General features: G+C 33.6%; 1 protein-coding gene across 3 annotated transcripts in view; it reads right to left on the bottom strand.

Annotated features, from left to right (window-relative positions):
- Window positions 1-26,647, bottom strand: part of LOC124357414 (protein ABHD18) — a 39,718-nt gene that overhangs the window by 11,302 nt on the left and 1,769 nt on the right. For 2 of the 3 annotated variants that reach the window (XM_046809198.1, XM_046809199.1), the window contains exons 2-7: window positions 26,365-26,547; window positions 18,246-18,358; window positions 17,554-17,692; window positions 13,311-13,400; window positions 7,319-7,423; window positions 1,625-1,798 (exon numbers count right to left, since the gene is read on the bottom strand). In XM_046809198.1, coding sequence (XP_046665154.1) covers window positions 1,625-1,798; window positions 7,319-7,423; window positions 13,311-13,400; window positions 17,554-17,692; window positions 18,246-18,358; window positions 26,365-26,520 — 777 coding nt within the window. In that variant the 5' untranslated portion in view covers window positions 26,521-26,547. The remainder of the gene's footprint in view (window positions 1-1,624; window positions 1,799-7,318; window positions 7,424-13,310; window positions 13,401-17,553; window positions 17,693-18,245; window positions 18,359-26,364; window positions 26,548-26,647) is intronic. The other variant, XM_046809201.1, reaches the window with a different exon arrangement.

The following is a 26,647-nucleotide window of genomic DNA, read 5'->3' on the forward strand; positions in this document are numbered from 1 at the left end:
ATTTAAATGGGGATTGAAACCCAAAATGATGTACTGGATCAATGAAATTATAATAAAACCAATAGTCACATATGCTGCTTTAGTGTCATGGCCGAAAGCAGAACAAACAGCTGCTAAGAGGCTACAGAGTCTTCAAAGGCTAGCTTGCTTAAGCATTACAGGAGCGATGAACTCTTGTCCAACACTAGCAATTGAAGCGATCCTGGGATACACTCCTCTGGGGCAGGAAGTGATGAAGACAGCCGATCCCCGATTGAAAAAAAAAGGAGAAGCTGATCCCCTTTCAAGCCTTATTCTATCCGTCCTCATGGGTCACTGACCTGTACGAGGATCTTATCAAACAGAATAAGGGGGAGAGTCGATACAGTGTAAGGTCGATGGTACTGATAAAAAGTGCAAGGGTAACAAACAGGATTCGAACCTGCGCTATCTCTATCAGACCCAAAGTCCAACATTCTAGACCACTCGGCCATCGGCACTCCCGAAGCTCTAAGTGAAATGAAGTTATAGGAACAAAGGTAATAAATACTACTTCCTTAGAAGGTCACATTAATACAGGAATTTCCTGAGGCCAAAATGCTAACCAATGTGTCAAAAGCAATGGTTAAGAAATACTCCTTTGAAAAACCATATACTGTCACTATCGATGGAGGAGTCCTGAAGTTTTACACAGATGTTTCTCGCCTTGACTCTAGGACAGAATACAGAATATAAAGACCAGGAGTTAATATAGCAGTGCCCCTGGGAAAACATGCCACGGTCTTCCAAGCGAAAGTCATGGCAATAGACTCATGCTCCAGAAGACTCATACAAATGAGGAAGAAAGGATTAAAATACTTAATACTTTCTGACAGTCAGACTGCACTAAACACATTTGATACCTGTTCGTTTGACTCAAAAGCAGTCTGGGAAAGTAAGAATGCTCTAGCAAAGCTGGCTACGAATAACAGAGTAACACTCGGTTGGGTGCCGAGCCATGAGGGCATTCATGGAAATGAAAAAGCAGGCATCCTTGCCAAAAAGGGAGCGGAGTCCATAATAGCGGGGCCTGAGCCAGGCTGCGGAATAGCTTTCTCCAACAGTAAAGCTCTTGTTAAAGATTGGTAAAAGAGGATAACAAACAGTAATTGGAGTAGAGCCTCAGGATTAAGACTATCCAAAATTATCTCTCCTTGCGCTAAAGGGTGGGCAGCTCTCTTGGATCAGAGTAAGGAGGATATTAGACTGATATTAGGGATGTTGACAGGACATGGCCTCCTAAGGAAACATCTTATGAGGGTGGGCCTTAGCCAGACTGACGAATGTAGACTCTGTGGAGAAGTGGAGGAATCAGCAGAGCATATTTGGTTAGATTGTCCTGCCATCTCAAAAATTTTTGAAAAGATTCCTGGTAGCATATCTCCTCAGTCCCACGGATATCAGAGAACAAGAGCACTCAAATCTGATAGGCTTCTGTACAAATTTAAGTAAGGGAGGTGCAAAGGTCCTTTTAGGACTAAGCACGGAGACAAACCGTCCTTTTTCCTCAGAAAAAAAACCTCAAACTTATTGGATACTAATGTCCTCTTTTACTTGTTTAAGTTATTGTGACATTATACCGTTTTTTCAAACTATATATACCTACCTCTGTTTTGTCATATTTATCCGCTTCACTATTTAGTTTCTGTAATACAGTTTCTTTTGTTTCTTCACTTATCAAAGTGCTTTTGCTTGATTGCAGTTCTTGAGGGCTTTCTTTCATTTTTTCTATACTTTGTTCGAATGTCTTCGCAAACTGTTGGCCTGCTCTGAAAGCATCCTGAATAAAAAAGAATGAATGTCAGTTCAGGTTAATTTAGAAGTAGTTCTAAAAGCTACTGTATAACTGGCAGTAAAAGGCGTTAATTACACTGAACAATGTATCTTGAGGGGCTGGATTTCAGCACCAGGCATTAATGTGCCACGTGCCATTATTATTTTCTAAGATCATGTTAATTAACCCATTGCGGATCAACGACGTGAGGGTGACGCGGAGCGAGGCGTGGACCAAAAGCACAATGACGTGACTCTCACGCGGATGACGTGGTACGGATGACTCATTTGTTTTTGAACGCTTATCGCTGTTATAAGCCTCGGAGATACTTATAGTCAGTTTTCCTGGACTGGCTTCCTATCTTATCTCTGATACTCGTCCACAAATACTCCCCTCGTTATCGGTCAATAACGTTATTATTTGCGACAAATTGTTTGTCTGAGGCGTACAGTCGTGGCGTTCTATTTTCCTTTGCCTCGTGTGCGTGTACGTAAATAAAATGGGTGACAATTTACAATCATCTGAATTAGATAGACTATTATTAGAAAGTGGAAGTGATGAAAGTGATATCGATAGTGTTATTGAGGATGGAGATGGTTCTATCACGCGTATTTGTCCAAGTTTTCATAATTACGCGGATACTAATGTTGACAGTGACGAGCGGGCTAGTGACCATGATTCAGATGTTCAGACTATTTCAGACATTGTTCCTGGGACACCACCGGATGTGGAAACTCTATTTCAACATCATTTCAATATCAATAAAAACGCTCAAAGTAGTGCTTCCGAGGATATTTATGAATATACTTGAATATACTTCTAGTATAATATACTTGTCTAATATGATCTGTATAATGTTTATATAACATAAATAACAACATAAACAAACAAAACATGTATAATTAGCGAGCGCGCTAAGCAGGCAGGTAGGCGTGCAAACACTGCGGGTGCTGCGTTGCAATACGGATTAATTCGTACTCTAAGGCCCGCGCGCGCGCCGTTTTCACGATCCGCAATGGGTTAAAGAGTTATGTCTATGTTTCATAATCAATTTTAGCTTCCAAAGTAAAGCGAAGACAGTGCAAAAGTTTCCTCAGATTGAAGTCAAACATAGTGGGATCGGGTAAAGAAGGGGGAGTGCTCTCAGAGTTTTTGCAACACTATGTAAGAAGCATTGTTGAGGTGTTAATTAAATGATGTTAAAGTTCTGAAGAACTTCTGGTAAGCATTATAGAATCTGCCAACTTGCTGTGTCAGTCCTTTATCCCTCCAGCTCAATCCTATATAAGTGGCAACCGACAAAATTTATTGGGTGAAAATGATTCATACAGTGGCTGATGTAATGGGTTGTTTTTTCCAGATTTGATGGTCAAAAAAAGTTTCAAAACAAAATAACACAAGACACCATTGAAAAGATGAGATTTTAAGTTTTCATTTTCATATGTAAAACATTATTGGCCGATACTGTTTTGGCTATGTAACAAAAACAATCAACATTTTGTGACCTCCTATTTTCCCACCGCTTTTCTAGCTATGACAACAGAATTGTTGAAGTTTGGAAAATGCCACTGAGGTTATTTGTCATAGAATCTTGTTCTGACACTATTATTATCATGAAACTGTTGTTCACTATTGTTGAAGAAATTGTCATTTGAGCATATTTATGTACAATTCATAGTTTTTTATCTATAAGGTTTAACTTTAGTGCAGTTTACACTACCAGTCGATAAAAATACTATCAGTCATAATTCAGCTCACAAATAAAATATAATGTGTACTTCTGATTTTTTATTTGCACTTCCTAAAAGCTAAAGTGTTTTACTTGAACTTGAACCATGTAGGAATTATCTAAGTTCAGATATTCATTTTTAGCAGCTGGTGGAAGCTTGGCCATATTGTTGTTGTTATTTTGTAATTTAATTAGTTTTAAATTAATAGTGTCATACATAATATCAACACAAAATTTTGTATGCAATCCCGGAAATTAATTATTTTAGTAAATCCAATTTAGTTGTTTGTTATGTTTGTAATAAATTTTATAAAAAGTAACATTTAGGTTATGCAAAAATATATTTCATAGTTTTAACTCAATTCAGAATGAGATCTTCACGTTGTTTGCTGCCACTACGGTGTTGTAAAATGGTGTTAATTCTTTTTTTAATTTGATTAGTACATGTGACATATTAAAATAAACATACACATATATTATATTTTATTTTTAAACATAAAATTTGCTACAAAGCATTTTTTTACTGTATGGAAGTGTAATGGAATTTGTAATTATTATTGGAACTTTAAACAAAAAGTGTTGATTATAAAATAGTACATCTTAAGTTTTTGATAAACTTTTCAGAAAAATTAAAAAAATAAACAGTTGTATTTTCTTATTGTACTTTTATTACATTTTTAAGCATTTTTTAAAATTTATTTTTATTTTAGATAATATAATAAATCATACTGATTTATTATATTATTGATTGGAAAAATCATAGCTTTTGCGGATGATATTGCTCTTCGATACGTACAATGATCATGGCAAATAATTTGGGAACATATTAAAGCAGATTTACAGACTCTAAGCTCATGGTGTTACTAGTAACAAAATGATAATTAACACAGATAAAACTAATTTTGTAAATTTTGACCTTAAAAAGTTTTACTTTCAAGATACACTGAAATTTCACACTTATTTTAATTGTTCCAGAACTCAAGGTTGCCTTTTCCCAGAAATTAAACAGATAGCACATGTTAAATATTTAGGCGTAACTTTGGATGAAAATGTCTTTTGGAAACAATATATAAATCAGTTACAAGCACAATTACGTAAGAGCATAAGAACATTCTATTTTTTACAAAATCTCTTAAATGACGAACTACTCCCAGTTTTATATTTTTCCTTAATTCATTCAAGATTGATATATGGTGTTGAGGTCTGGGGAGCAGCTGGCAATGTCTCACTGCAACCAATAGAAGTAATTCAAAAACATTTTGTAAGAATAATCAAATTGTTGCTGATTACAACAATATATAACACTACAGGGTTTAAGTTTGATATGTTTATTCTATGAGAAGATTTGTGAACCTCTGCCTGGACACCAAAATCAACCTCTGCTTGGTGACTTTTTTACTGACACTTATAAGGTTAATAGCATTCACCAGTCTCGTACTCCTGAAGAATACAACACGCATTATTTTCTTCACTGATCGTTGTTTCTTGACCACTGTCAGTGGGAGATGACTCGTCTTCAAACACCTATAGGTGGCTCTCTCATAAAGTTGGAATGTCATAAAATAGTATGTATATCACATCACCAGTGACAATTTTGGAAAGAATCTGATCACCACCATTATTAAGCAGTTGGAGGATCTGCTGGCTGATTCTCACACACTAATCATTTTGCTTGTATGTCAAATCACAAAGTACCCATCGAGAAAATGTTTTTTTTTTTTTTTTACTTAAAAAAATATCATGCAATATAATTCACACTGGAATATAATCCTTAGAGAAGTTTCAGTCATTATAAGTGCAGTGTCTGTCCTCTTGGATCGTAACACGCACCCAATCGTTTCCTTGAGTCACAGCAGAATGTGTTCTTCATGGATGTTCGTCGTCTTAAAGCGAATTACAGCCCCTCTGTAATTCTAATTGCCACCTAAAATATTAGTACAGGATGGTTCTTCAGAACCAAAGACAATTCAATGGTTTCTATGCAATTAGCGCAATATTATGAGCTTGAAAATTGAATACAAGTTCATTAGTACTTGTTCATTCATGGTCCTTATTATAAGTTGGATCTAAAAATGTACATGATAACATCAAGCGTGCAGAGAGATATTATGGTGAGTATATCTAGACCCTCAAAGTATAATTCTATATCTTTTGAACAGTGCATGTTAAGCTATTTTGGCAGCCTTCATAATATTGATGAAATTTTCCTCTTAGAGCATACAATGTAAAGAAGACCACATCAAAAGAGAAAGTTCAGCTTTTCACTGTTGCAACAACACTGCTTACATGTTTACAGAAGATCAACTTTTAATTTATAAAAACATCACAATCTGCTTTATCTCATTTGCTCCTACTGCCTGCTAATCTCATAAGATAATAATAAAAGATTAGTTTTATAAGCAGAAGTATCTACTACTGTTTTGTTAAGGTTCAAGTGCATGTTGTTGATTTCATCCCTTTTTCATGGTAGAATTAATAAACGATTTTAGATAACTAAATAGTCTGTAATTCCCACAATTGATAGAGAGAATAATAATGGTTCTAAGTATGACTGGGAATGAAGAAGGTTGAAACAAAGATATATCACAGAATCTCACAAGAATATAAAATGTGTCAAAATACTGCATGCAGTTAATAGAACTTTTTAAAACAGTATCTGATCTATTTCCACCCTTTGACGTGCTACTTATACTGTACATGATAACCTCTAGGGCAATACTTTTTTGAACAAATCTGGTACAATAACTAAGATGTTTAGTAAAAATACAATCAATACCTTAGCTATATTTGGTTAAATACTCATGATTCTTTTCACAAAAATATATGTAAGTAATTTCATAATGAATGCATAGTAATTATTTTTTTGTAAAATTATTTTACATGCATGGTAACATATTTATTAACTATTAAAAGTTGATTTTGGTGTGGTATTCTTAGAAGCATGGCTTCATTTCTAAAGTTAAGCCTGTTATGGCATTAATAATATGTATCTTTTTCCATGGTATCCCTTTGCCCTAACTCTAAGCCTTTGTTTCCATTATTTGGCCCTATTGGCCTTACCCAAACTCGTTTTTAGTAAGCCTAAGTAGTAAAAACTCATGTTCACTAACAATACCATTGTTACCATCCATAAGTACAGGTACTTGATAACCTGTAGGCCTACATGAATAGCATCCAAGAATGTCATATGCATCAATTTTCTCACAGATTGTTGTTTCTTGCAACTGAGAATAGTAAATATCAATACTAACACTATAATTAATTAGAATCATAGTCCACCCAGCAGTAAATTTCACTGTCCCTTGTTGTCATTTTTACAACTAATTACACAATTAAAATCTCATATTAAAATCAACACTCTTATAATGAACAATCAAATCCACAAAGCAAATACATCCTGGTAAACAAATCACGCCGCTTTGTTTACTCACGCTGCCATTACACAATCAGCTGATAACAGCCTTCTGAATATCATAAATATTCAGACAAATAAAATAATGAGAACAAAAACAGATCAGCAACACATTGTTTTATCCACAACGTTCTCAAATTATTACTTGGTTGAAATAGTTTGTTATTTTCTCCAAGATGGAAGCACATGATACATTGATGGATGGCATTATATGAACATCAAACCACATAATGAGGTCGTGACGTGCAGTGTTCATACAACGTCAAACTATGACAAAGAGTTATTGTGCAAGTTTTATTTGTCTACACATTAACTCTTACACATTCAAAATAAATATAATACTACAGTATATGTTGGGAAATTGTTAGTTTTAGCTTATTCTTACATCTTCTATAATTGAAACCATTTTCTGGAGTGTAGCCTTGTATATCTCATCTGACTGAAATTGGTTTTTCAGCATTTCCCAGTTTATCGCACCACTAATGACTCCCTAGAACACAAAACCCATTATTACTATACTTAAGGATAGAAATAATAAATGTAGATATATTATGCATTATAAGTATGTTTTATTCATAAAAATTACATAATACTAAACAATTACTTTTATTTTGTTTTTTAATATATTCAATCAGCTAGAAAACACACTTTGCTTTCTATATGGTTTGGTTATTTAGACATTCATAACTTTGATGAAACAAAAGACATTGTTTTAACCCTTTAACTGGCACAACCAAATATTCAGTACCATAATGGAACTTTCTGCTACAAGTATTATATTCAACTTATCGATAACATTGCCTATCCTGGTAAAGATCCACTTTGTAAAGATCATAGTAGAAATGTTTGTTGCAGGATTGTTTCCATAGAAAATTGACATATAGTATATCAAAATATATATTATTGGGCTACAGTATAGTTATTAAACTTACTCATACAGTATATTTTTAATAGATGACATTTTTACAAATTTTAAAATTTTAATTTGATGAGTCTTATTACAGTTTTTACAAATAAAACTAAAACAGGTTTAGTACGGGAATCACTTTATTGTCAAAGAAAATATTACTTGTAACAAATGTGCAAAATTCCAAAGAGTTATGATTACAATCAGGATAAAAAATTCATAAGCCAAGACAGTTTGAAGAAAATACACGTAAACCTGTCATGCACTGTTAAGAGTGTTTAGTTTGAATGAAACCTTATAAATTTACTCACCAAACAGTAAGTACTTTTGATGGACTAGACACAGAATAAAACGGCAGATGAAAATCAAACATATATTTATGCTCATTTGTTTATTTATACACACTATTTACAACTTGTTTGACAATACTACACTTGCATGTGTGTTTCATGAAGCAAATTATTATCAAATATCTCACCATCAAGTTCTCTGTCAACCTCACTAGATCGAAGGTTTTCAAGCTCCATCATTCAGGCAATAGAAAAAACAGAAATGTTTTATACAGTACAACAAACTTAAAATAGCACGATTTTTAAAAGTTTCAGCACAAAACGTAATAATAACATATTATTTATAAATCACAAATTAAAATCTTAGTATGAGAGTGTCAAAACAAAACAAAGTAAGAGGAATGTCAGAGTGGGCTGTCATCTGCTACTCACCAGACTACAGCGCTGTGTTAGATGTTTGTACGTTTTTACAATTTTTTTCCAGATTGGGTATTTTTAACACCACAGAATGTTAAAGAAAGAAATTTGAGAATAATGTTACATCAAAATATAGAAAGACAGGAAAATATTAGCAATGGGTCCTAAAATAGTTAGTGGCAAAATTTCATCATCTTGGCACTCAAAGGGTTAAACTATAAATACAAGGGTCATCCAGAAAGTGAGGTCCGTTTCACAGTAACTATTCGAACGGTGAACAAACGTGCATCCGCGCTGACTTCCAGCATGCCTTGCGTACAAAATGACACCATTTGCAGTGAGATCATTGTAGAGTGCTGTTTACTGTGCGAATTTAAGATGTTCAAAACAACTGATCAACCTGCTGACTGTGTAATACGATGAGCTATCCAGTTTTTGGCAGCAAGAAACGTTCCAGCAGCAGATATTCATAGACAGATAAGTGAAGTGTATGGCCCTAATGCGATGAGTGACAGCAAAGCGTGGAAGTGGGTGACAGCTTTCAAAGATGGACGGGAAAATGTTCATGATGAACCACGATCTGGCCAGCTATCAGTGATCTTGGAAGATTTGGTCAATGTTGTTGATGATAAGATTCGTGAAGATCACCCATTTACCATTTCATAATTAGCATTGGAATTTCCATTGTTTTGTAAGTAAAACAATATTGCACAAAATTGTCTCTGAACGTGCAATAAAGAATAATCTGGAGTTCTCTTGTTGCATGACAATGGAACAGATTGATCACCCACTGTATCGAGTAGTTCTAGACAAAAAGCTCTCATGAAATCTACATATCAAAAATATTATATCCAAAGCAACAAAGGCTCTTAGTGCTTGCAAAACACTCTTTGGATATAAATGGGGACTAAATCCCAATATGTCACATTGAATCTATGAAGTCATAATAAAACCAATAATCACATATGCAGCTCTAGTATGGTGATCGAAAATAGAACAAAATACAGCAACCAATAAGTTACAGAGTCATCAAAGGCTGGCTTGCATAAGCATTACTGGGGCAATGAGCTCCTGGAGCACCGGGAGCAGTATTTGGATACACTCCTCTGGGGCAGGGAAGTGAAGAAGACAGCCTGCATTCAATCCAATGAAACTTCTGAGTGAAAAGGTGATTAAGTTTACTACCTCAGAAGGACACATGGTAATAATAATATAGGAATTCCCTGAAGCAGAAATGATAACCTACATTTTTGAGAGTATAGTTACAAAATTCTCCTTTGAAAAACCATATCTCGTCAACATATAAAACAGAGATAAATGGAGTAAAAAGGAGACCTACCACACTAAAGGTGTTCTGAAGTATTACACTGATGGATCACGCCTAGAATCTAGGGCAAGGCTTGAAGTATATGGAGCCAGGAGCAAAATTAGCAGTGCCCCTAGGAAAACACGCTGCGGTCTTCCAAAAGGAGGTCATGGTAATAGAATTAAGCACCAGAAGGATCATACAATTGATGCCAATAGATGCAGAAAAAACAGTACTTTCAGGTAGACAGGCAACATTAAAGGTGCTCGATGCCTGCTCCCTTGACTCAAAAGCGGTATGGGAATATAAGAATACACTAGTGAAACTAGCAAAGAGGAACAAAGTTACCCTTGGCTGGGTGTCGGACTACAGAGGCATTCAGGGGAACGAAACCGCAGACACCCTTGCCAAGATAGACACTGAAAGCCTTCTGGTAGGGCCAGAGCTAGGCTGTAGAGTAGCCTTCTCCTACAGCAAAACTCTAGTAAATGATTGGGAAAAGAGGATTAGATTGGAAACCTTGAAAAAGACCTCAGGATTTAGGTAATCTAACATGTTTATCTCTCCTTATGCAAAAGGATTGTTAATACTCCTGGAACAAAGAAGGATATACGTCTAGAATTAGGGATGCTGAGAGGATATGGCCCTCTTAGGAATCATCTGATGAAGTTGGGTCTAAGCCAGACTGATGACTGCAGACTTCAGAGAAGCAGAAAAACAGCAGAACATATACGGTTAACCTATCTTACCACATGAAAATCAGACAAAATTACTAGGGCTTATCTCCTCAGCTCTAAGGATAGCACAGAGCAGGAATCCTCAAATCTTAAGGCTTCTGTAAAAGCCTCAGATTCTGAGGCACAAAGTCTGAAGTAAGGGAGTGCAAAGGTACTTACAGGACTATGTGCAGAGACTCTTGTCCTTTCCCTCTAATAAATAAAACCTGTAAAATTGGTTAATGGCAAATATGGAAAGTCATACTGTTTTCAGTATTATGCAGGCTTTCTTTAAAAAAAAAAAAAAAAAAAAACTAACAAGGGCTTAAGTTGTTTTATATCTACACAATTCTTTAAAACACACACATATATATATATATATATATATATATATATATATATATATATATATATATATAGTTTTGTATTGTTTACTCAATAATAACTGTACAATGAAAACATGTTCCTGTGATATTAGAGAGAGCTACAATGCAAAAATACAATAAAACGCAGCACTATTTTACAAATTAAAAATGTATAAACAAACGCGGTACCGAATGAGAGTCAGCAGTGATTTTAATCCTACGGTGAAATATTGTTGTCGTATCTCTTCTTCTTCTGTGGAGCAGTCTATTGCCATGCACTTAAGCCTCAAGGGCTTTTTGAGCACCCCGAAAGTATACCATGATGTCAACCAGTCTACAGTTTCAGCAGTTCTACAAACCGCTAAAAACAACTGATCAAATCCTCCTGGGAAAATTCGCACCCTTGTCCAGAATACCAAAGATCACGTACCGCTCCCTTCCTATTGCAGGACAGTCAAAGAGCAAGTGTTCAGCAGTTTCCTACTGCTCGTCACACATTCTATATAGCAGATCCTCCTGAAGAATCTCAATCGACTGGGAATTTTCTGTTATTTATTGATTAAAAAATGTGATTGCATTAACATTATCAAATGAAAGTATTTCATTGACATGTTCATGTGTCAATACACACTACAACTCGTTATTGTTTAATGGATCCTACACCTTGTTATTGTTTCTATGATAATTTTTGTAAAACCTGCCTAAGGCTGTTATAATTCTGTTTAAACCAATAGAAAGAAGAATTTTACTTTCCAGTGTTGGTATTGGTCTGTTACTGATACGTAACAGCTCAACATAACGTATTTTTTTTGTGTAGTAATAAAATTTGAATATGAAAATACATTAAATGTATTTTCATATTCATTTTTTTCCTTTATGTTAATAACTGTTATATAGTAAATATTATATAACATTCAGGTGTGTGAAGTATCAATAAATTATGTTATACTATGGAACCTCCTCTATTGATTAGTAATTAAATAAGGAGTACTTTGAATTTAGAACATTTCTAATATTATTAAATAACAAAGAGAAAAACAAACTTGTTACGTTAAGTATTGATGGAACAGACCCTAGGGTTGGATACACTAGTGCATTAACTGTAGAACTCATTTCTGCTAACTGTTAACGTTTAAAAACAGTTATCTCATCTAGCTTGTGATCCGTTGTGTCACTGCATACTACAAAATTAGGTATATACGGGTTAAATAAACTACTGCATTGTCAATATAATTTTGGTTATGATGAAGGAAGAATCTTGCCACAAAGAAAATTTTAATAGTCTGAAGTTGTGGATAACTTTACTATGCAGGGTATATTGACCAGATCAGAAGGGTAACAGTGGAATTGGACAGCTGGTTTTGTACACTGTACTTGTCGAAAATGTCAAAGTCCAAGCTAACATATAGAAGTATTTCAACCAGCTGGGGGAACTCTTCCTTGCGTCCAGTTGATATGTTATTGATAAAGTTATCAGTTACAACTGTATTGTGCTCAAATTTAGATGATGAACAGTTAAACAATAAATCAAACAAGTTGTAAATGTAACAGACAAGGCTCCCTGTCTAATTTTAACAGAAATAATTGTACAGATCAATACTGTTCAGCCTACCATTCAGAGCCTTAAAATGTTGCCCAAAATATCAGATTGATAGTATTTTTGCATTTATAACATAATTGTGACTTAACAATTTAGACACTGTAGTCATAGAACATCCAAAATATGTCATTGTACAACATTATAAATGACAAATACAAATTTATGACAATTAATTTTATTATAATGTACTTACATTGAAAATAACAATGAGATTGCAAAATAAATCTAGATTCGATGTGAAGTTTGTGTTAATGTTTAAAAACGTGATCCCAAACAAAGAGTTATAGTGAAAATCAAGTTTACCTTTTTTTTCATACATTTAATTTAGTTAAAAAGCAATGAAAAAATAATTTCTACAACCAAATATATTACAGTTCTACTCAAATAAACCATCTTGGCAAGTCAATTCACAGAGGCAGAAAGACATAATCCATGGATTTTGTTAAAAGAGGATGAAATCTTCCTTGTTTGAGATATCTAATTGTGGTAGACAAACAACACAAATAGTGCAACAATTTTAAAATTATTTGACAATTTTGTTTACTTACCAAAATAATTCATGTACATGCCTAATAACAAATATCATTTGTATGCCTATTTATTGTGCTTGTGCACTTTTATAACTTGAAATGATTGTTACAAAATACCTTGAAACTTCTGTATTGAATATTATTTTTTTTCAACTAAAATATACTCATGAACACATATAACATATATAATTTATTTATTCAAAGTAAAAATAACTGCATGAAACTGTATGTTTTTATTATATATACCTCAGTGAAGACTCCAGAGGCTGTGGACCAAGACAGACAAGGCACAAGGGCTAAAGGTTTGGGCCAATTTGTCGCTGCCAGAGATGCCATCTATGACAAATCATAGTTGATATTATAGGTTTAATTCATAGTTTTACCCAAGTATAATCTATAGAACATAACCATTTTTATAGTAAAACTTTTAAACTCTACTAAAATAAAGTTTAATTCTTAAAAGAAAATGAACAAATTTGTTTAATTTATAAAATTAATATTATTACAATATTGAGGTGTTATAGTGATAAAATCTGTTAGACAGCAGATTTAAATATCCCTTCCGGCTCAGACAGAAGAAAGGTAGATTTTGTTTCCTTACAAAAAGCCCAAATGACGCATTCATTAAATAACAATATTTAAAGCTTGTGCCTTATATTGTGCCTAATAGCTTGTGCCTAATAAGCTTGTGCCTAATATTTCACATGTGCCTTCATCTCTTAATGTCAAACTAAAGATGCATTATTACTTTAGATGTTTAATTCGCACAACACTGACGGGATAATAATTCTCAATGTTGGAATAGTGACACTTTCAAACATTTAAAACACCATAATATTGAAATCCTACAAGAAAATAATTGTTGAATTGTAATTTAACTGAAATATAAATTTCTTTCAAATAAATCTTTCTAAAAACATAGGCTTGATATAGTTACAATTAATCCTTCATAATGTTTGTAAACATATTCACTTATAACGGTTCAATTGTATACTTCTATAATTTTAAACGGCCACTATCTTGAAAGCTAGTTATTGCAAAATAAGTACATGTTCATGTTCCTTGAAATTGCTTGACAATTTTAAGAAAAGTGTCAATTTAAATTTATGTTATGAAATACCTGAGATAAAAATTGTGCTTAATGGCGAATGACTGCTATCTTGAAACGTTTTATTGGTTAAGACTGGCTAACAAACTCAACTAAAATATCTGTACCAAGTTTGGTCTGAATCGATTGAGAACTACAATAGTTATCATGTTCACAATTATTCCAGTAATGTTAATATTTTCTTATAAAATATTACTTAAAAACTTTGTAAGTCCGCTATCTGGAAATCTTATGATATTTCAAGTAATACGTATTAACAAACATTATTATTGTAAATAATTTGAAAATTCTAAAACAATTTTTATTTTGCGCTATAACACATAATAACTGAGATATATCCATTCCTTTTCCAAATTTTGAATGGCTGCCATCTTGAAACCTTAAAAGATATAGAAAAGAGTGAAAGATGCACTATGTATCTTGTTATTATTCTTCATCATGTTAGTGTTGTGATTAGTTTGAAATATTTATCTTGTTTTATAGTAAAATGTAATTAAACTTTTCAGTTTAGTTACATTTTACAATGAAATTGAAATTTATTTGAAATAATCAGTTTTGTTCTTTTTTATTTTTAACAATAAATACACTCAATAAATACCTTGTTTTATACTTTATTTTTGCCTTTACCATTTATAATTTAATCATAATAAAAATTTGCTTTGAACTTAAAGAATCAAAATCTTTAACTTTTCATAGCGTTATAGGAAAGTTAATGGATTTATTAGTGACGTGCAAAGGGTTAAAAATTATGACAATTATAGTTTTTACTAGCTTGTTTTATACTACATAAGCCCATACAAACACACACACAATTGGATTCTGGGGGTCATGATCGGAGAAAATGCAAAATACCTCTGGGAAATTGTCATAGGGTGATTGCAATAGGTAGATTTCTGACATCTACCTAAAAAGTTGAACTATTAATCCTATAAGCTGTTATGATCACATTATGTGATTGGCAGTAACACTAGCACAGTTCGACTCATCAATCACTGTCAAGATACACACACACCACACCACTAAATACAGTAAGAAACCCTCTTACATTGGACGCAAGATCTACAACTTACTCCCTCTGGATCTGAAGAATCTTACTAGAAGACAACTCAAAAATCAACTCAAAGACTGGCTGGTGCAGCGACCCTTCTACACCCTAAATGAATATTTTTATTTAGTAAAGGACTCAAACAAGACTTTGTAAAGCAAGACTCAAATTTGTTGTACTTTTGTAACATATTGCATTTTAAGCTTGCCACCATGTTATTTCTTGAAGAAATTAACAATAAAGAATTATTTGATTGATTTGAAGATGGTGTCTCACATTGGAAATTCTTTTCTATTCAACTCTTTACAAAATATAAATCTGTGTTTATTCCACATAACTTTTGTTAATGATACTGTGTTGAAGCCTCCTACTGTTCAGAGCATTAAACAATAGTATATACGACTTTACTTCCCCAGCACCTGCAAACTGGAGAATGTAAGTCGGAGAATGTTTGAAAACATATATTTTTTAATGACAGATCGGCCAGTTAAAATGGAAAACCTAGATTGCATTACTGCCCTGAGATGCCACTGGATCTCACCACAGTATGAATTTTTTCTTGTGAGGATTTAAAAAGAGATTTTGTTTGTGTACCTCTTCTTACAACTATAATAGTCACACTCTGTAATCACGCTATGTCTGGTAGACCAGGAACCAAAACATGTTTGCTTAGTCCTTCAACAGTTATTTCTTAACTAACAACCTGCTGTAATTTGACAAAACCAAACAGATGAACTTCTATTTACATTGTGTTTCAAGATAATAAGTCACATTTTTTGTTAAAATATCAGTTTTATTCTGTTTTAAAATTTATTATATGGCTATAGTAAGGGACATATCATTGAGAGCCTTGGTTGTAGTAAACAATCTGTTGTTTAGTGCTTCAGGCCTGAAATATATTGTTTAAACTTTGCCTGAGTATACGAGATTACGCAATAACACCAATATTAAAAATTTTAATTGCCATCTCTTTACATCATTAATAAATAATAAAGCCTAACGGCAGACTTGCAATGATAAGTCTCCTAGTTTAGTCTAAATACTATTTTACTGCATAAGAAGTGCAAGATTGCCACAAGTATCATGGCTGAGTGTGAACTGTAGGTTTAGGTTAAGTATAACAAAAATCAATTAACTTTTTACAATTAGATGTAAAAAGATCTTTGTTATTTTGTTTTATTAGCAATTAGGAGAAAATATTTTCCTTAAGAATGTCATCAGGTATGGATGTGTGATGGTCACTTAGTTAGTGAACCAAGCTTAACATATTCACTGCGGGTGACGAGCATGCTCGTCATGCGAAAATAGCGCCGGGCGGTGGACCAGCATTCTAGGGACGGCGTCCCCCACACCCCCAGTGAGCCACCCCACCCCAATACGTGTAATTGATGTACTATCTACGTGTCATTCATGTACTATATACGTGTAATTCGCAAGTGTTTGTGCCGAAACCTAGTGCGCTGCGAGCACATACAACATGGGGACCGGCACCCGGTGCGGATGATGAGCAGACTCAGCACGGGCATGACGTCACCCTTTCCGGCCAACGAAGCTTCCAGGATACCTTGGACAACCCTTACGGCTATCCTGACTCCATTTTGGGTAAGTAAAAAAAAAAAAAATTCCCGCATTTTCTGTCGCTGGTAATTTTGTCATCCGCAGTGAATGTGTTAAAGAGCTTCTTCTAGGATTGGATTTTCTTCTTGTTTAAGAGATTTCTTGTTCCCAGGTTCAGTTTCAACTGGCTTCAAAAACTTTTAATATTTATTTAAAAAATATCATAAATGGTCGATTGTACAACTGTATAAATGTTACATAAAATTATCAGTTATTCTCCATGTGCATCTCTCTGAATAATCACCCACTTTTTGCTACAGTTAGTTACACAGTTTTATAATCAACTGAGGGTCCATTGTTAACATAGAACTCAGGTTACACAGTCAATTAATACATTACAGCATAATATAAATGAAAATTAATTATACACAACAAAAATAAACGTATACTGTACTACTGTAAAAACGCTAGGTAAACTAACAGCAGGCCTTATTTTAATTTTTGACAGAAAAGATGAGGCATCGCCACCACTCCCAGTCTTGCATACACTCCCTCTTTTGCAATCACGAGAAACATTGCTGACGAATTGTACTCAGATTATAGAACATGCCGGTTAAGAAAATGTTCGATTATTGAAGGTCTACTGTAAGGAAAATATTACATGTGAATTACGGTAACACCTTTTAAAGCTGTCAGTATTTCATTATTTAATAATACTGTTTTTCCAGTATCAGACAGCCACCTATATCACTAATGTTATGTATGGACAGTATACTCACATGGCCGCCCATTGACATGCCAGTGACACCCAGAGGTCCCAAGCCTTGCCGCTCGCACCAGTGGAACAAAACCAGACTCTCCATTATCAGACAGCCACCCATCACGAATATATCCGAGACGTTGTGTAGCACTGAGCGTCTGAGTACCAACATCATGTCTTCTTTAATCCAAACTGTATACAATAATTGGGTGCTACAAGTAATCTACTACTTCATACAATAATCTTGCTGGAAGATACTGTTGCTTTTTACAAATCCTTTTTCATTCGGTTTTGATTAAATACAAGATGATGTCCAAACTTACCAGTTTCTTTAACAACAAAATTTCACAAACAGGGTGTTATTCTGAAAACTAAACATTAAGGACCAAAATTCATAGTATAAAAATCACAAAAATGTTTTATTTATAACACAAAGAAATTAGCTAAAAACGCCTTCACTATACAATGCAAACACATTTTTCAGAGTAAGGTGTTAATTCTATGAGGAATGATTGTAGTTTACATTTGAAGATTTCTAAACTATTGTCTTTTTTCAGGAGGAAGTATATTATTATAGAACATGCAGCCTTTCGCTTCTTATAATAAACTCTATTGTGTGAGATTCTGTTACTAATTCACCATGCTGTTTAATGTTGTAGTGATGATTGTCCCCTATTAGTAATAATTATTCTGAAATATAAAAATACTCACACTTGGTCCTTGGGTTTCCTCAAACCATAAAATGGATTCTCCAGAAGAATTGAGCTAATACCAGCCTCCTTCAATAATGGCTTAGCAATCAGCTGACGTCTTCGCCAGAAGTACTTAAAAACAATAAATAACTTCATTAGAGATATAATTACAAGAATAACTTATATGTAGCTAGTTACTTTTATCTGTTCATACCTGAAGTACAAGAGAGTTACATTTAACCATCTTTAACTAGAACTACTACATATAGTCCGCCTCTGAATTTATACAAAGCAGGAAGAGACATTTACTAAGTTCTTGGTTACTAAATTATTTGTTTAATCAAACAGTTTATTTTGTCCTCTTGGTACTCAAAATAACTTAAAAAAGATAGAAACATAGTCAACCAAAGCTTGTGACTTTTTACACACTTTCAACCCTTTACATACGAGCAACAATTGGCGAAAATGTCTTAGTTTTTTTAGGCTTGGAGCAAAAAAACTTTTATACTTATATACAAACACGTTTTTCTGAAAATTTTAATGCAAACCGTTTTCTGTGATAATAAATTTGTACCAAATAATTCTTTTGACAAAAAACTTATGCTAATATATTCAACTCCAGTCCTTACTTAACGGAAATATTACTGGATATATCTGCCATGTGTTTGGTATTATTAGGAAATTTTTGTAAATTACTAGCAACTCAGTGGATGGGAACAAAAATAACACATTTTATTGAACACAATGAAAAAATATAAGTTATTAAACACATGAAGCACAAAAAATCATTTCGATTGTACTAGAATTAAAAATACATTATAGTGAAAATCCGTTGTGTTTGACTGTAGTGACATTCACTATATACTGCAAAGTAGAGTTGTCATGCTTTAAGAGTTGTTGTTTATATTTTGTTTATTAATTCAGATAACTGGAGTTTTAAGAAGTTTTATTTTTAAGATACTGGTATAGTTTTGCACTGATTTTGCTGATATATTTATGACCTAGTTGTGAAAAATGTAACTGATAGGATGTACCCACAAATAGTCCACTATGGACACAGTCATTAGCAGATATAACTGTATCCATCCACGAAGGGTCCAACAAGGATCTCAATTATTTAAGGCTAAATGTACCGGAAAATATTATGAAATTTATTCTGTAGGTGGCAGCATCTCTGTGAGCAAATTTATTTTTCTGTATCTTTTTTTAATCTTAATTTTTAACCAATTTTAATTTTTTTTACTGATTTTTAAACTAGATTATTATAGTGTTACATTTTTTAACTATCACACAATTTTAAATCACAAAAATACAATAATTAAACTTTTTATTTTGTGACACTTTTTGACAGCAAGGCTGTTTTCATCAGACACTTCACAAAACTGTGAAAGTTACTGATAAATTTTGTGAAGTGTCTGATGAAGATAGCCTTGCTACGGAAAAGTATCACTAAATAAAAAGTCTAACTATTGGTTTATTGTGACTTCAAATCTAATTATATTTAGAAATTTAATAACAAATATAACTTTCATCTCCAAGGTTATGAAGTTAAATATGAGTTTATAGTACTATATTAGTTTGTTTGTACAAAAAATAAAAACTGTAATGTACTATTAATACTGAATATGAGTTCAGAACCAGTGACATATCTGAGTGGCAGACTGACAGACTGAGATCTGTAAGATGATAAATAAAAACCAGAATTTCTTAAAAAATAACTTTTTTTAATTGTATAAGCTCCATAATTCTAAATATTTTAAATAAAAAGAAGCAGAGTCTTTTATATTAGACACAGAAGATGAAGACAAGATATTATAAATTGTCGTCAAAATATTATTAATAGTAAAATCAATGAAAATTTTAATCAATTACAAAATAATACTCCTAATTGACTCTATAAATATAGATCTAGAAGCTAAAAATACAGTTATGGATCAAGACAGATTTTAAAATTCTAAGCATGTTCTTTATTAATATTTACATTTACAGATGTTTTTAACAGTTACTTTAAAATTTGTAAATATTTTTCTTAACATTATAAAAATGTATCAAAATGTTAAAATGAGTCAGTTAAATGTTTAACAAAATCTAACAAATTTTTCTAAACTTTCCTATTATATTTTATATAAAAATGATACTACTTTTATAAAAAGAGTTGATTATTTTTAAAATAGCATAATTGTTTTAATTTTATACAGTTTTTAAAAACATTGTGGGACATGAAAGTGAACCACAAAATGTACATTAACAAATGGAGTCTATAAATAGATTCCATCAAACTTTCAAATTATGTACGAGGGCTGTTCACAAAGTTGATTACGTTTTGCGCTGTGGCCGCCAGGGGCGGGACTAGCGCGGCCATCTTGGTGTCAGGACGTCCCACCGCTCAGTGGCTATCCAGCCGTGCTAGCGGGAAGTTCGTGTTGTAACGCGTCTAGTCACAGTGCCTGTTTGAAATGTCTGCCGCAATTGAAAATCCCGCCAACTGTGAGGTGCGCGCAGTAATTAGGTTTTTGACTGCCAAAAAACTGTAAGCCTATAGAAATCTATCGGCAGTTGTGTGAAGTTTATGGGAACAACATTATCACTGAAGGTGGAGTGCGACAATGGGTCATTAAGTTTAAAAATGGCCGAACAAATGTTCATGACGAAGAGCGAAGTGGAAGACCCAGCATAGTGACTGACGAACTTGTTGAGAAAGTTGACGCAAAGGTCCGAGAAAATCGACGGTTAACCATAACGGAACTCTCGCTTAGTTTCCCTCAAATTTCACGAACTTTGTTATACGAAATCGTCACTGATAAGCTTGGCTTCCACAAGTTTTGTGCAAGATGGGTACTGAAAATCCTGACCGACGTCCACAAAAACCAGCGCATGGCTGCAGCGTTAACAATTTTGGATGCTTACGACAAAGAGGGTGAATCACTACTCGATCGCATCGTAACTGGCGATGAAACATGGGTGAAACATGTTAACTGCGAGACCAAATTGCAGTCAATGGAGTGGGGACACACAAGTTCACCTCACAAACCAAGAAAATGTTTGCAAACGATGTCGGCAAGAAAGGTTATGGCGACGGTTTTTTTGGGACAAGAAAGGTGTAATTCTTGTTGATTTCCTGGAACGAGGCACTACAATCAACTCAGAAAGGTATTGCCAAACGTTAAACAACCTCAGAAGAGCGATCCAAAACAAGCGTAGGGGAAAGTTGAGCTCGAAAATTCTGTTGATTCACGATAACGCTCGACCTTACACAGCAAATTGCACACGTGAAGTTCTCGAATCATTCCAGTGGGAGTTGTTTCCTCATCCACCATACAGCCCGGATCTTGCACCAAGTGACTACCACTTGTTCCCAACAATGAAGAAGTGGCTGGCAACGCAGCGCTTTGACGACGACACAGAGCTGCAGCAAGAAGTGACAAACTGGTTGAAGACACAGGCGGCAGAATTTTATGAGGAAGGCATTGTCAAGCTCATCCATCGATATGATAAGTGACTAAATTTGAATGGCGACTATGTTGAAAAGTAGTATTTAAGTGTGGCTTTCATATGTATATGATAAAAATTGTTTCCTATACTTTGTTAGTTTTTTAATTCCAAAACGTAATCTACTTTCCGAATAGCCCTCGTACTTATTATTAATGAATCAAGGTTCAAGGTTAAAGTCAGGGTGTTGGTCAAGGTTGGTTCAAGGTGAACACAAACTAAAATTTACTAATAAAATGTTGATGATAAAATTCATATTAAAGGAAATATGTCTCAGAGGAAGATAGCTGAAGAATGTAAGGTAGGCCTAGCTACTGTTAACCGAATTGTTAAGCAATTTAATGAGACTGGCTCCTTTTCTGCTAACAGAATAGGAAATTGTGGTTGTAAAAGAAAAACCACACCTCAAACTGATCGCCAATAAATTAGTAATAGTAACATCAACCCCAGGTTGTCGGCTGTAAATTTGGCACAAGAAATTAAAAAAAAGTGGAGTTAATATTCATGTTAGTACTGTTAACCCTCCAAGTGTTGTTCCACAAAATTTTATCGGTTATTTTCCATCCTGTAATGTTGTTCAACAAAATTTTGTCGGTGAAACATTCCCTTGCATAATCACTTATTACAATATATTCCGGCAACGTATCGATTCGATTCATGCACCATTGGATTCGGGAAGAAAAAGCCTAAGGAATACTAGAGTTTTATTCCTCTGTGTATTGTAGTTGCAACGTACCAAGTTCATAGTTTGGGACATAAAAGAAAACGATGCAGTTTATTGTGACCGCCATGTTGTCGCTGCCGTTCTGATTTGTTTCTGTGACGAGTTGTGTTTATTAGTAAGTTTTAGTAGTTTTATTTGTGTTTTAGTGTCGTGTTTAGTGTGTAGTGAGTTGTTAAGATATTGCAGTAGTGCAAATAAATATATTTTAGAATAAATAAATTTCTTTTTACTGAAATATGTTTGATGAATTATCGAATCTGTGTAGGCTATGGCAAAATGACTTGGCTAAAATTCATTTCACGTAATTAATTTTTTTATACTGATTTCTTATGGTCAATTCAACCTATTTCATCAATTTTCAGTGATGTAAATAAATATTAACATATTTTGTAAAACTGTGTATTTTATTGTAAATTTGAATTTTTTTTATTGTAAATTTGAACTTTTTCTGATTGGTACGCATTGTTATATTTTATTTTATAAATTTGGTATTATTCCATATATTTAGACACAGTTTATGGTTTTCTAAAACTACATAAAATTTCCCATCAGATGTAAACCATAGATTTATAAATTTGGATATAATACAAGCTTTGAAAACCATTTTATACTTTGCTGTTTGAAAATTTTTCGCAAAAGTTTTGAGTAATGACAAAATGAAACTTTTTTTGACTCTTCAAAAAAAAAGTTATGGAATTTATTTTACTGCTGCTGTACAGTTTACTTCATTCTGAGTAATAAAATATGCAATATAACATGTATTCAAGTAAAACTGTATTAGTAAAACTTTTATTAGCAAACTCTTACATATACACCCTATTTTCACAATTTATGCGCATCGCTGCTTTTTGTTATATAGCGTTATTATAGTTTCATAAATTTGTATAATGCTTATGTTTTTCTGAAACTAGAATAATTTTGACACAAAATGGCTATCTCACTTTTATAGTTTTCTTACTATAACTTGGTTTGCTAGGTATGGTCCCCCCCAAATAAAAAAAAAATGAAAATTTTGAATTTCATGGAAAAAAATGTTTAGTAACAATTTTTTTAAGGCCAACTTTAAATGCTAATATTATTATATGTTTAATTCTGAACACAAAAATATATACTTCTATATATATTACTTTTAATTTATATTTTTAATAAATTTTTTTTAACCCTTGCACGAGGCTCTAAAACATGCCGCCACTACAGGAAAAAATGACCGCCACTAGGAGGGTTAACACATTGGAGTCTGGCTCGCTATTTGCTGTTTTTATAGCCTGGTCTGCATAAATTAATTGGTTTTCAGATTTTTTTTTTAGAAAACTGTTAAATATTATGTATAAGATATTATATTTTCTTGAAAGTTCTATCTTTCCTCTTTAAATTGATATGTAAAACTATATTCCTATAAAATCTAATTAATTTTTTAAAAAAATTCAAAACTGACATTTTTTGAAGAAAAATAAAAACTCTTGCATGTCTTGTGTTACTTGAAAACTAACTTTTGAATAAATAAAACAAGTAATTTCAATTTTTTTAAAGGCATTTACTATATACATATTTACAAATAATTATTTTAATTGCCAAAAAAATTTCAAATGCTAAAAAAATGATTGTTGTCGTAGACAGACTGACGATGCGCCAGGCCACGTCAGTGGATAAACAAAAGCCTCAAGCGGGTATGACGTAGTAGCGCCTAGCGAAATTTTTCTGAACTAACCATTAAAGCTGGCTTTCTAATGCAGCAGACGGCACTCGAATATCACTCGAGCAACTCCCTATATCAATCGGCAAAGCTGTGCTCGAGTCACGCTCGAGCGCCGGCCGGGGGTTTAAACAATGGCGCTCGCGTCTGGCTCGAGCGTAGACTCGAATGTGTTAAAAGAAGGTTGGCAGAAGTTGGGTGAAAAGCTTACTGACCAAAGAAAAAGCAGCTTCTTACTGTGGCAATGAAGAAGAAACACTTGCAGTGGGCTATAACCTACAAAAAGTTCTCTGTTGAACAGTAGAAAACGTTTTTTCCTCTGATGAAACACTTTTATTTTGTTCGGGGACATAAAGTTAACTTTGTCCGTAGAAGTGGGAATGAAGCTGAGACATCAGCTCAAATCCTTCGACAACCCAAACATCCACCTAAAAAAATGTTTTGGGGCTGTTATGTCCTAGAATGGTCAGGACAATTAGTTCCAATTGAAGGTATGATGAACTCAGACAAATATATTACTTTATTACAAGGAAGAGTTGTTCTACTCCTTTTGCAAATGTTTCCAGAAGCCAATGGGATTTTTCAACAAGACTTGGCTCCATGCCATACATCTAAAAAATGCAAAAATGGAATTTTTTTTCTGAGAACAAAGTATAAGTTCTGGAATGGCCTGGTAATTCACCCGATTTAAACCCAATCAAAGATCTATGGGCTATTTGTAAAAAAAAGGATTGCTAAAGAAGATTGCACAACAAAAACATCCATGATTACTGCTGTAATCAAAATATGGTTCCATGATGACAAAATAAAAAATATATGTAAAAAACTCATAGAATCAATGCCAAAATGATGTGAAGAGGTTATGAAGAACAAAGGAGGACATATTAATTATTAGGGAGCTGTTTGTATTTTTTGTGGTCAATAAATTGTGTTTCATTTAAAAATCATAGTCATTTACCTCGTGTTCCAATTAATTTGAGCGGTACTGTATCTACAAAGATAATAAACACATTCTATAAGAAATTGGAAGTCTATGATATTATTGATAAACTTATACCGCAATATAGTATTTTGAATATCTCTTCTGGCATCCAGGGAGTCCAGATTACAACACGTCACAATTCAGAGACCAGAATTTCATAAAAGTTGTATCCCATACTATGGCCAACAATTGTCACAAATCTCTGGACTCACTGAATTCATGCCAAAAGTAAGCCTAACGAGAGAACCAGATGACAGAAGAATACTCTTGAGACAGGACGAATATTCACAAATTGAATCGTTCTTAGTGACATTCGATCAGTTAGATGGCAAGAGACTCCTAATATTTTCAAGGCTCTGAGGGAAAAACTATGTAAATACTCAATAGGCGGGGCAGAACTGCAAAATCTCTCACCAACAAATGTCAGTTCAGAAGTTGACTTGACATTTAACACATTAACAAAGATAGCTAATTTCCTGATTTTTATGCTGTTGAAATTTCAATAATAATGGCAAACATACATACATTTTTTTAATGTTAAATGTCTAAGTATAGCGAGAAAAGTAGGTAGGTTTCAAAATTTTGCACACAACAAAATTATTTCAATATGTTTTTTGGTGTGCCCCAAGGGATACCTAAGAAATTAATATATCTAAAGAATTAAGCAATTGTGCACCCATTGGGATATACAATAGTCTGTGGTATTTCTTTGAAGTGCAAGCTCATTTTTAACAAACCACCAAAACAGAAAAAGAATAAAAACACTCAGCAGAATATGCTTGACAACGTGTACCCCATTGGGCACATATTGCACTTTTCTAAAGCCCAGTGTATACCTGATGGGGTACACGCCGTTGTGTACGTGTTAAGAATAACATTTTAGATGAAGAATTGTTGTCATGAACTGTCCTGATGGGCATATAATCCAAACTTAAAACGTGGTGTTGGTATAATATATGGAATAACTTTATGATATAACTTCCAAGTAGCTTTTACATGGCAAAATAAAGCCGATCGGATACACAATGGCAGATATAAAAGATCGCTTAAACCCAATGGGGTACACGCTGTCATGAATGTATTAATAATTCTAAGTTCATCATGATTTTGTTCTATAAAGAGATATCATGGAATAATGTTTATTGTTAAAAAATAAAAAGGTTGTATACATACTTTAATTCCTTTGTGCCTAGATTCATAGTTTAGGGGCACATGACTTTTTCTCTTGAAATTTGTGTGGGTGTACTTACATGATCCCCTGTGCCAGCCATGTGAAGACATATGGGTTTGTAGTACTCACTGGCCCACTTCTTGGGCAGGATCACCTGGAAGTGAGCATTCTCAGACTCGACAGGCAACAGTCCTGGCAGGTAGTGAACAAAAGGAGATCTGAAGTGACCCTCCATCACACGGCAATCGGACCATTCTTCTTCCTTTATGAATCACATGGCACAATGTCATTGTTGAGTCACAAGTTTTGTCAAAGAACTTAAAAAAATTTCAACTAGGCTATAATGTGAAAAAAAACTACAA

Source organism: Homalodisca vitripennis, chromosome 3 (genome assembly GCF_021130785.1).
Source record: "Homalodisca vitripennis isolate AUS2020 chromosome 3, UT_GWSS_2.1, whole genome shotgun sequence".
NCBI lineage: Eukaryota > Metazoa > Arthropoda > Insecta > Hemiptera > Cicadellidae > Homalodisca > Homalodisca vitripennis.